General features: G+C 38.3%; 1 protein-coding gene across 18 annotated transcripts in view; it reads right to left on the bottom strand.

Annotated features, from left to right (window-relative positions):
- The window catches only part of APC (APC regulator of WNT signaling pathway), a 298,287-nt gene that overhangs the window by 19,995 nt on the left and 265,583 nt on the right, over positions 1–12,709 (bottom strand). For 14 of the 18 annotated variants that reach the window (XM_057737283.1, XM_057737305.1, XM_057737275.1 and 11 more), the window contains 3 exons: positions 4,962–5,060; positions 2,013–2,391; positions 187–282 (listed from right to left, as the gene is read on the bottom strand). In XM_057737283.1, coding sequence (XP_057593266.1) covers positions 187–282; positions 2,013–2,391; positions 4,962–5,060 — 574 coding nt within the window. Of the gene's footprint in view, positions 1–186; positions 283–2,012; positions 2,392–4,961; positions 5,061–12,709 lie in introns of those variants that run through there. The other 4 variants (XM_057737382.1, XM_057737391.1, XM_057737398.1 and 1 more) reach the window with 2 other exon arrangements.

The following is a 12,709-nucleotide window of genomic DNA, read 5'->3' as shown; positions in this document are numbered from 1 at the left end:
GCTGGGTTATAAAAGATAGCAGTTTCTGTCACTTAGGACATTGTCTCCTCTGGAAACCAGAGTATAGTCATTTGCTACAAGGAGGAAGCAGATGGTAATAGAAGTTAGTGCCCTTATATCCTAATTCAACAATGATGAAAAATCTTCAGTATTCTTCCATGGCATTAAGAATCATTTTTGTCTTACCAAGTTCATTCATTGCATGTCTATGCTCTTCATCAAATGAAAGTTTCATTAGAACACACACAGCAGGACAGATCTGATGTTCAACAGGAGCCGGCACTGAAAAATAAAATCAACATAACCCATCATGCTTTGTTTTCTCAAAAGCAGTGAGGTTTATTATACTTAAAAAATACTCAGGGCTCACTAATACACCCCTAATGCATAGTACTTTAGTGAATCAACAAGTATTTGCTGAAGAGATGAATAAATACTACAAACATGGGAAGGAAAACATAAGTAAAGGGCTTTTCTTGGTTCCATAAAAATGTTTACCTCTCATCAGCCTTTGACCAAGTCTGTTGGACTAAGTCTCATGAAGGTTAATGCTATAACTCAAATAATAACTTAAAAAATTTTATTGGCTATATGAAATAATAAAAACATTTTAGTATAAAACTTTTTATTTATAATCTCTACTTAAACTTAAAAGCACATGGTTGTATACAAATGCAGTAGAGAAACCTAGTATAAACCTAGTAGAGAAACCTTACTATACAGATACCAGATAGTAAACAAAAATTTAAAGAAAGGGTGTCCAAGAAAATGTACCTGCACACTTAATACTATGCCCAACATTTCAAAATTGTTACTTGAAATAAAAATTTTAAAAGCAAGTCTATTTTTCAGAAGTAATAATATTTATTCTATTTAACTTTTCTGAGAACAGGTATAAAGAGGACAAAATGTGAGTCATTACATAATCGTGGACAAAAAAAAACAATCCATAAAGACAATGTTCTCCCAGTAAAACATCTTATTAGTCCTCCTCATCCCTAGGACAAACAGACATAAAGGACATCTCTGCTGTATTCTTATTCGTGAAAACTCCTAAATTTTAAATAAATTTACTTTTATACCTAACCTAAAAAAAATGTGCTAAATCTTTACAGATCATATTCTTGTCATCACTCTTTCTCCTGCTCCCCCAATCAAGATATTGATACAACAGTCCTTTGTCATGTGTGTGCGTGTGCATGTGTTCTTATCAGGTGAAAGGAAGGTCTTACCTTATATACTTACTGCTTTTGGTTCTTGCTATAGGAATGAAGTAAGTTATGTCCCCAAGGGTCCCAACTCTCACGTTCCCTGCTCCTGAGGGAGAAGGGCTGATGGCTAAGGGTTTCTCCCTGAGCAAAGAGCTGGGAGGCTGATCACCCCAGCAACTGGGGCCCCATGGCCTGAAGCAGGAGGGTGCAGGAGGGTGCAGTAAGAAGAGCACTGGGCTGAGAGATAGGAGATTTGGCCTCTGATCCTGGCTCCACCACCCACTAGCTCTGAGGCCACAGGCAAGTCTTTTAGCCTCACTAAGCCTCAGTTTCTTGATCTGTAAAATGGAGATGATAATATCTTCCCTTCCTAGTTCACAAGGTTGTTGTAAGGATCAAATAACATACATAATACAGCTCTGTATCCACTGAGCAGAGTGATATGCAAACGTAAGAGATTATGGGTTGGTCACTAATGGCTGAAGGAACTTATGTAAAGTCACTTTCTTGAGCTTAATCTCAAGAGATAGAGAACATAATTGCTCAAGTTCTTTCTAGATCTACTATGCTATGACTCTGTCTTGATTTTCTGTTCTTTTTTGGTTGCATTGTAGTGCACATATTTTCCTTTGCTAATTTTTTCTAGAAAATAGAGAAATTAAGCTTTAAACTATGTTAGCAGTGTAGATGGCTAATATGAATTTCCCACTCCTATTCGTTAAAGACACCATCCTAATTTTAAAAGTTTTCTTTTCAAAAACTTTTACGTTTGCTTTGTAACATGCACCATACAGAACATACTTGGATTTTTGTCCTGGTCCATGCCTTGTTCATGGGCTTCCTGCCACTCCCAACAGGTTTCACAGTAAGCTCGTATCTGTTCCAAAAGATGAAGGACTCGGATTTCACGCCTGCCTCTCTTGTCATCAGGCTGTGAGTGAATGATGTTGTGAAGTGCTGCACTGGCCCTGGCCCGAGCCTCTTTACTGCCCCGGGAATTTCCCAACAACACAGAGTCTTTGTCATTGCCATGTAAAAGCTGGATGAGGAGAGGAAGACATCCAGACTGTCGCATGGATATACAGCTGTCTTGGGAGCTAGACATAGCTAGCAAAGTTCGTGACATATCATCCTTATCATGAGTACCAAGCATTGACAACAATGAATACACCATTTCCACCTGCGGGCCAAATGAGTTTAGAAACAAAATTATGATGTTAATATCCAAAAGCCAACACCAATGAAGTGATGAATGGGATATTTATTATAATTCATTAAAAAAAAAAACCAAAAAACAAAAACCCCCTTCCAGGATGAAGTAATGAGCGTTATTTCAAAATCCACATAATGTAATCATCACCAATTTGTTTATGAGTAAATATTAGTGGTAGTATATAGTGTTGATAAAGAGAAAGCAGGTTCTTACATACCTAAATTGCTGTTTGTTTGGATCAGCTGGTGATAATCCACTGATTGTAATGAACGATAATCAACCGATTTCTCTCCCTCTCTCACATCTCCCCTCTGCCCCGCCACATACACCCACCCACCAACACACACAGAAATGTGGTTTATCTAAATTCTTTACACCATTTAAAATTTTAATTTTTAAAATCTACAACCATAATCAATAAAGAGAAAATATTTTTCAGCAATTATTATTTACTAACTACTAGTTCTCAGCAATCGTTAACCCTCACCAGATTATAATAACAGTTAAGTCCCCTACATATGAACGAGTCCTAGTCTGAGAGCATATTCATAAGTCCAACAAAGTTAGCCTAGGTACCCAACTAACAAAATCGGTATACAGTACTGTACTGTAATAGGTTTATAATATATTTTCATCTTTGAAAGTTTGCTACTTGAAGGTTTGTATGTAGGGGACTTACTGTATAATATTGTTAAAATTTTGATTTCTCCTTTGTACATGTGGAAGTATTTTGTCATAAAAAGAAGAATGCCCTGATCATACAGGGATACAAAGCCAGGATTCTTATTCAATTTTTTTAAAAGCAGCTGGTAAGCATCAATTACTCCCTGACCACAAATTCTAAGAATTTACTTAGAGGCAGATTAGAAACAGGAAAGAGTATCCAGTTATCCTGCACTGTGATCAACCGCATTTTAAAATGAGAGCTATTACATAAAAGTAGAGGCTATTATATAAATGTATCATATCTATAAACTAGTGATTCCCAACCAGGGGCAATTTTAGCCATCTTGAGACACTTTTGGCAGTGTCTTGGAGACATTTTTGGCGGTCACAACTTCGGGAGGAAAAGTGTTGGGCATCTAGTAGGTAAAGACCAGGGATGCTGCTAAACATTCTACAATGTAATGAGGAATTATCCAGCCAATAAGGCTGAGGCTGAGAAACTCTACTCTAAATGCGTAAACACACATTACTCTTAGATATGAAAGTTTTATTAGGAAGGTAGTACAGAACTGTGGAAAAATAATCTTTCAAATTCTGACTCCACCATTTACAAGTGAGCTCTGTGATACAACTAAGCTATTTGAGTTCTCTGAGGCACAGCTGTCTCAGCTGCAAAATGGAGAAATTTACCTAATAGGGTTTTCTTTGTGAAGATTAAATGACACATGTATAGGACAGTAACTGGCATTCAAAAATGTAGTAAGGTCTTAAAATTATCATGAATAAATCACTTCAAAAGGAAATGGTATTCTAGCTGCTAGTTTTCATGCAACAGTACTACTGAATATTAAAGATTTTCTTTATAGTAAAAACTACTTGTTGATGTTGGACAGATCTGGGGTTGAATTTCAATTTAATTACACAACAGCTGTCTGAACCTTTTTTTTGGCTTCCATATTCTCATTTTAAAAAGAGGGGCAAGAATACCTCAAAGGGTTTTCGAGAAGATCAGAGAGATAAACATACAACTCCTAGCAGTTACTGGCATACTAGCAGTCCCAAGTAGTAACTATTGTGAGTTATTAAAAGGATTCAGTTTCATATTAACAATATCACTGATACTCTAAAATTCATTCTTAAATTGACATTCATTATTTCAGCAATGCTTTTTCTAAGAGCCATTATATGATTAAAGTAAAGAAAGAGTATGTAGAGTATGCTGTGAAAACTAGTGGAATTACTTAGATTTAACTGAAAATATATTGTTTAGTAATATTAGAATTTCATCTTTGTTCATATAATATTAAAGCCTCTGGCTTTAAAACAATAATAAAATAATTATTTTCTTTTCATAAATACTATTCCCAAATCCCCAAAAATATTTACTAACATCTAAGAGATCCTAAGAAAATTCACTTATCAGCAGTGGATAACATTCAGTTTCAATAACTTTTCCATCCACTTAAATATTTGTTAAACACTCATTATGTGCATATTCTGCGCTAAATGCTGCAAAGGTTAAAATAAACAGTCCCTATGCTCCAACTGCAGTGATCCAAAAGAGGCAGAGAGATTGCATGGGGAGGCGAGAGGACCCTGGAAATCAGAAAATGTTTTGTAAAGAAGGAAAGCCCAAGAAGAGTTCTGAAGGCTGGCTAGGCCTCTGACAGTCATTTTGCAGTGGGGTGGGAAGTGGAGGTGTGTGCCACTGCAGGCAAGGCACAGGGAGTGTTCAGGAAGCAGCAAGCCAGCCAGCGGGCTGGAGCTTAGGACACTTGCATAGAAGTGGATGTCATTTCTTTAAAAGATGAATGAAAAATGTCTTAATAAAACACTCAGAGTACTACCCACAAGAGTTTATAATCTATTACCTTGGTTCCCAGATGACTCGTCAGCCTTCGAGGAGCAGAATGTGTGCTACTAGAACTCAAAACACTGGCTGTTTCATGATCTATTCGTGCAGTTGAACCCTAGAAATTAAGCAAATTACAGATAGTATAATTTACATTATAGATAAATACATCTAACTTCATGTTAAGGTACTCCAAATGAACTGTCTTTAGGGTAAGCAGCTAAATATACCATTAAAGATGTCAACATTATACTGCCTGAAATGAATATTTTTACATATAAACTTAAGTAGAGTTTAGAGAAACACTGAAGGAAAAAAAGATTGTTGCAAAAGACAGAGTACAATGTGCAAGTAACCAAACACTCAAGATATTACTAAGAGTAATATTCTTTCACAAATCAAAAAGACATGAAACCACATTCAGTTAAATATAAATTGATTGGCAGAAAACTCCATTGAGTGAGGAAATGCTCTAAATTTAAGCACAAAACTAACTGAATATGGTATAGTTCAAGTTCTCCAGGAGCTCAGAGTAGAAAAAAGACTGCTTGAAACTTCTATTGGAGAAAGACATGAAAAAATAAATAACTGCACTGAGATACCATAAGCACTTAGTAAGAAGCATGCATAAAATACTGAGGGAAACCAGAAAGAAGCAACTACCTGCTTAGGAACTATTAAAGACTGAACAAGAGAAGTTATACTTAAAGGTAGGCTTTGGATTTGGGGAGGAGAATGATGGAAGAGTCTGTGTAAAGGGATAAATGTGGAGAGCACGCTAGAAAAGAACACAGGCAGAACACTCTGACATAAATTGCAGAGGTTTTTTTTTTGGATCTGTCTCCTAAGGCAAAAGAAATAAAAGCAAAAATAAACAAATGGAACCCAGCTAAACTTAAAAGCTTTTGCATGGCAATGGAAACCATAGACAAAACAAAAAGAAAACCTACAGAATGGGAGAAAATATCTGCAAATGATGTGACCAGCAAGGGATTAATTTCCAAAGTATATAAACAGCTCATATGACACAGAATTAAAAAAAAAAAAACCCAATAAAAAATATGCAGAAGACCTGAATCGACATTTCTCCAAAGAAGACATACAGGCACGTGAAAAGTTGCTCAATATCATGAATTATTACAGAAATTCAAACCAAAACAAGGTATCATCTCACAACTGTCAGAATGGCTATTATTAAACAAAACAAAACAAAACAAAAACAAAAACAAAAACATAACTTCCCTGGTGGCACAGTGGTTAAGAATATGCAGAGAACACGGGTTCAAGCCCTGGGCTGGGAAGATCGCACGTGCTGCAGAGCAACTGAGCCTGTGCACCACAACTATTGAGCCTATGCTCCAGAACCCGTAAGCCACAACCACTGAGTCTGCATGCTGCAACTACTGAAGCCCTTGCTCCTAGAGCCTGTGCTCCGCAACAAGAGAAGCCACTGTAAAGAGAAGCTCACACACCACAACAGAGTAGCCCCCACGCGCCGTAACTAGAGAATGCCCATGAGCAGCAACAAAGACCCTACGCAGCCAAAACCAAAACAAAAAACAGATGTTTTAAGAGAAAATTATATTTGTAAATGTAACTGTAGAAAAAAACTGTAAATGTGAAATTCATTTAACTGTATATTCAAAATGAATACATTTTATTGTACGTTACTCTTTCCTCAATAAAGTTGACTTAAGTTGCAACTTGAGAGGTCTTTTTGATGTCCATATAAAAGCATGAAGACCCACTTATTTACACCCACACAGGGAAATCTAGGGTTAGATTAAGAATACTAGTACAGAGTCCAAGAGTGGCTACCCTTTCTAGTCTCTACTCCTTCTGTGGGTCTGGGTGCTTTATGTCGATTAGTCCTCTAGGGATACTTCTCAATTTGCAGCAGCAGGTTAGTACCCCTCAGCGTAGGGAGAAGGGGCAGCAGAGAAAGACATCCTGCATGTCCTTCTAGTAACTGGGTGCCTCTATAGTGGTATTTCAATTCACATGCAACCAAACAACAGTTATTGAGCTCCTGCTACTTTCTCGGTACAGTGCTAGTCACTAGGGATGTAAGTGAGTAAGATATTCCCACCCTCACTGCACACAGAATCTAGACAGGGGCTTTTTAAGGAAATTTAGGCAAGGGGCCTCTCTTGGTCTACAGTAGAATGGGAATGACTCCTTATCCTGAAGCAAGCATACCGTCTTTGAGGATATCTCCAACATTTTTACTGTTTCTGGTAGTGAGGATCTAACACAACCCCTAATGATCCTTGTTTCCTGGTATTCATGCCCTTATGCAATCCCCCTGCCTTTGAGTGTGGGTTAGAACTAGTGAATGGCTTCTAGTGGATGGACTGCTGCAGACATGATGAGAAGTCACTTCCAAGATAAGGTTACAAAGACTGTGGCTTCCATCTTGGGCACCCTCTCTTGTGCTCTCTGAGGGAGGCCAGAGACTACATGGTGAACTGCCCTTTGTAGAGGCCCTGGTGGCAAGGAAATGATATCACTGGCCAACAGCCTGAGGACATGAGGCCTGTCAACAGCCACATGAGTGAGCTTAGAAGCAGATCTTCCCTAGTCAAGTCTTGAAATGACAGCGGCCCCAGCCAACACCGTGACTGCAGCCTGTTAGAGACCCTGAACCAGCGGCACTCAGCTAAGCTGCACCAGGATTCCTGACCTACAGAAACAACAATAAACGTCTGTTGATTTAAGGTGCTAAAACTGTCAAGCAGCAATAGATAACATACACTGTTTGAAACAAAAGAGAAACAAGAGATTAAACTATGAAACAAGGGAAAACCCACATCCACAATAAAACATGTTCCTGACATTTATTTCAGTGTAGACACCAAATCATCTTTAAAGCTTCAGTCTCAGTATCTTTCTATACAGCTCCTTGATTTTGGGACACTGCCCACTCTGCTCTCCCAAACTCTCTAGCTAGAAATCCAGATGCATTTATTATAAGGAGAGTCCAACAGAACATTCCTATTCCCACACTACACTACCTATAAGCCTAGAACTTGAGCCCTGAGAATCTTTCCTGGGCCCTTTTATTATGGCTAGGTCGGTACCGACATCTTTCAGAGGGACCAGAGAAATGGTAAATGGCACCTTCCTAAGAAGTATTTCCCATCCAACCCATGACTAAATTCTGAAGAAATGAATGTCATTAAGTCTCTCACAAACTCATGACCTGTTAAATCAGCCATATTTTATGACAGTGAGTCAAAAATTATCCATACTCTGGTTATATTAAAACTTCTGTTCGCTGCACTGTCTTATCAGCACTTTCCGTTCAAGGCTACTGTCTCCCCAGTCACTGCTATGCAGCTGTGAACGTCTCACATCAGTTCATTTGTAACTGTGCTGTGAGCAAAAATGGATGCCCCACTTGTGATCGGCATGAAAGAAAAGCAGCGTGCAGTGATTCGTTTTTTGTGGTCTGAGGGTGAACCTGGTACCGTTATTGATTGGAGACTTTGTACACAGCATGGAGAAAGCGTTTTGTCGCGAAGAAGTGTGTGTGAATGGATAGGGAAGTTCAAGGAAGGTTGCACAAGTGTTAGCCATCAAGAAGGAGCCCGTCCACATGAAGACGTGAAAGACAGAGGTGCATTCCTGGCTCGCAGCTCAGCCTATAAAACATTTTTTAATCAGGGACTACGAAAGCTTGTTGACAGATGGCCAAAGTGTACTGAAAAGCAAGCAGATTATGTCGAAAAATGATGTATTTGTCTTTTTTAAAAGTTAATTAAAATAAATTCCACAATGGATAATTTCTGACTAACCCTCATATATCCATTAAATCAGCCTTGCTCACTGTCCAAAAATATGTCCAAAAACACATCATTTACAACTGTCAGCCCTAAAATGTGTGTGAGACACTATTTCCCACGGTTCTATTTCCTTGTGAAATTCAGGTTCCATGCTCCATAAATACTCATACATCCTCAACTTTTCACATAATTCTCCCTTCACTCCTGGCCTTAACTGAAACCTAGCTCTCACCGGATACCACCTTCCCCTGCAGACCTCTCTCCTATGTCCCAAGTACTTTGGAGTAAGGAGGTAGCATAAGCCTATGTTCTCCTCACTCTTCAACACCACTTTGAAACTATTATTTCTCCACTTCTGGTACCAGCCCCAAATCTCCTTGTGCTATAATCGCTTTTCCCTTTCCCCAGTGCTATCACCTACTAACCACCCAATCACTGTTCTCAGTCGTTAAATAACTTTGGCACAAGGGTCACTGACCACCTTCTCCTTCAATTACTTCCACCATTCAGAGTAACTTACACCCTATTCAAAACCTTGGCCTCTCAGTTCTCTGGTGTCTTTGATGACATTTATATTCTATTTTAGTCACTGACATCTATGGCTGTATCCTGGACCATTTCCATTACCCTAAAATGTACCACCTCTTAATAACGCATTTAGTTATCTTGTAACTCTGCTAACCTGTTCTTCTGGTAATCTCCTTTAACCTTCCGCAAGAAACTCTTTAAAATGATTGGATTATCCAGCGCATGAACCTCTCTACATACTTCACCTCGGATTTTTTTGTGGTCCATCGCTTCTGTAATTCTCTTGCCAGTCTTCATTATCTTTGCCCCATGGTTATTCCATTCTACGTGCCTGGAAACACCGCAACTGTAGAGGAATCCAACTGTCTGTTTTTTCTACACCCTAATATGGACTGCTGAGCAGTGTCTGAGAAATTTGAGCTTGTGAGAATATCACACGATTCTCTAGGATGCTGCCCATATAACATTTACGGTCACCAACACACCTGGGCCCTTAGTACGCCCTTTGCAATCCTTGTGTTTCCCTAGTCAGTTCTCCCTTCTTTGCTCACAGTGGATATGTTAGATATGGCTCCTTTACCACAAATAATTTTACCTTCTAATTTACAAAGAAATAGAAGCCATCAGACAAAACTCCCTCAAACTTGTTGCTACCATACCGACAAAATTACCTGCCTCATATCCATCTCTGTCTTCTCCTGCTACTGCTTCAGAGGCACCACGTCTCCTACCTAAGGCCGACCCCTTCATTTGTGCTCTGGATCCCTTCCCTCCCCATTTCTCTTTGTTCTTTTGGATCTTCGATCTTTTTCTCTACTGGCTCCTTCTCATTATCATTCAAATATGGTTATCTCTTCTATTTTATAAAAAGAGAAATAATCTCTCAATTTGCTTTCAAATCTGTACTCTGTGTCAGTTAATGGCCTTTTCTTTCTCTCTTGGGCAGTTCACACTCAGAGTTTTGGAGTTAGCTAAAATTGCTCTCTTTTACTTTTTAACCTTCCAATTTAAACCTCAACTCACTCCAATATCACATGGTAGAGAAGAAAGCCAATGAAATGGCTCTTGCCAAGATCAACACTGAAGTTCTTTTTTTGGTGAAACTTAAGGAGGTTTTTCAGCCCTTATAGTCAATGGTGGATACTGTTAACCATTTCCTCTCTCTTTTGGAACAACAATATTACTCCCTTGCTTTGGGATTTTAGCTCACGTCTTCAACTTCTCGTTCTATAACCACAGGGGATGTAAAAATCTCCTATACCTTTAATTATCACATTTTCCACCCTTCCCTTTCATTCCAAACCCACTATCTAATAGCCTACTCGACATTTCTGCTTCATTGTCTCAGATTTAACATCTTGAAACTTAACATTTTCGAAACTAGATAATTTCCCCCACAAACCTGTTCCTCATTTACTGTTGGCACTGAAATGCATCACTGTCCTTCTAGCTGCCATGACAAAAACCTGGAAGTCATTCTTGACTTCTTCCTCCTCGACCCTCGCATCCAACACTAACCCTTATGGATTATGGTTCCTAAATCCTCTCAGATACTCAGATATCTGCTGACTAAATGACTCTCTCAAATCTATCAATTCTTCCCTAACCCCCAGGCCACCATCATCTTTCACCTAGTTTACTGTATCTAATTTACTCAATCATTTTTTAGGTGTCAGAATAAATTAATTTATAACTTCCTCTAGGACCAAAATCACCCTAACACTAATTAAGTGCTGTAGCACTAAGTACTTGCCCTTTCATAGTACTTACACTTTGTGGAACATGTTCATCTGTCTTATAGAGTATAAATTTCTTGAGGACAAGGTAGCATCTACTTAGCCCACCACCATACTCTAGGGTTAAGAACAGTCTTGGCATAATGCAGATCCTTATTGGTAAACAGATCCTGAACAGTGATGAAAAAGTTTTATATTATCTTTCATGTGAAAGGGGTGGGGGAGAAAGTTAACAGCACAGTGAAAAAAGGGCTAGGGAGTACAGAGGTGGAGATAAGATGAATGGCCGGAGGAGACCCCTCCAAGTAAGTACAGTTCCTATTCACAACATATTAGAATCAAGCACCTCTCTATTTTCTGATTCCCCTTTATCTGTCCTTAAATATCCATTGCCATTACAGGCACTCAAATATTTGCAGAGGGACCCTAGAAAGACTATGCTCGGCAGTTAAATTAGCACAGTTGGGATACAGTCAATTTCAATTACACTTGCTGGGTTGGAACCCCTCTCCTATCATCTGCTTGCTCATTTTAGACAGTGACTCAAAATAGTATTTTTCTGAGGGAAAAAAAAAAAGAAAGCAACTCAGAAGGGTTCACTATAAAGGCAGCAACAGTCTCCAACTCACTGTGAAACCTGGCATAAGAGGGGGAAGAAGCAAGCCCTTCCCTCGCCTTGCCTTTTTTTCATACAAACTGTACCTGGAAGTAGTCAAACAGTAGATAAGGAGAAGTTTCTCATTATAGAAATACTATAGTTAATTTTGTAACACTTAATGAATTAATGGAGCTAGGCATTAAGTACCAATAGCTGTTAACATCACAAAAAGAGACACAATCAGACATTATATGCTTCCTGATGGAAGACCATAACGCCACCTATGAAAAAGTCTTGTCCAAAAAAAAGGGGAGCTTGAAACCAAATCTGATCACAACTTATAGGAAATACAGAAGATAGAGAAATATGTCAAACTTCACCATGGAGATGTTATCAGCAAAATCCAGATTATGGAAAGCTCTAGAAGACAAATAACTTTGGTTATTCAACAAATACACAGCAAAAACTAAGAGGCAAAGAAGAAACCTATAGATTAAAAGAGACTTCAAAGTCATATTAATGAATATCTGTGCATGAACCTTATCTGGCCCCTGAGTCAAATAAACTGAAAAATTATGACATTTATGAAACAACTGCAAATTTGAATACTAACTAGATATCTGATGCTACTAAGGAATCACCATTAGTTTCTTTGGGAGTGTAATAATGGCACTATAGTTGTGTATTTTAAAAAAGTGTTATTTGTCCTTTTTCTTCAGGATTGCTTTAGCAATTCTGGGCCTTTGGTGGTTCCATATAAATTTTAGTATTATTTGTTCTAGTTCTGTGAAAAATGTCATGGGCATTTTGATAGGAATTACATTAAATCTGTAGATTACTTTGAGACCTCAGACAATACTACAAAGCTACAGTAATCAAAACAGCATGATATTTGCACAAAAAAAGACATATAGACCAAAAGAACAGAATAGAGGGCCCAGAAATAAACCCATACACCTTCGGTCAATTAATCTTTGACAAAGGAGGTAAAAATATACAATGGAGAAAAGACAGTCTCTTCAGCAAGTGGTGCTTGGAAAGCTGGACAGCTATGTGTAAATCAATGAAGTTAAGACACTCTCTCACATCATTAACAAAAATAAACTCAAGCTGGTTTAAA

The sequence above is a fragment of the Hippopotamus amphibius genome, chromosome 1, assembly GCF_030028045.1.
Source record: "Hippopotamus amphibius kiboko isolate mHipAmp2 chromosome 1, mHipAmp2.hap2, whole genome shotgun sequence".
Taxonomy (NCBI): Eukaryota; Metazoa; Chordata; class Mammalia; order Artiodactyla; family Hippopotamidae; genus Hippopotamus; species Hippopotamus amphibius.
The sequence above is the reverse complement of the archived record's forward strand: the minus strand, read 5'-3'. Positions and strand labels throughout refer to the sequence as shown.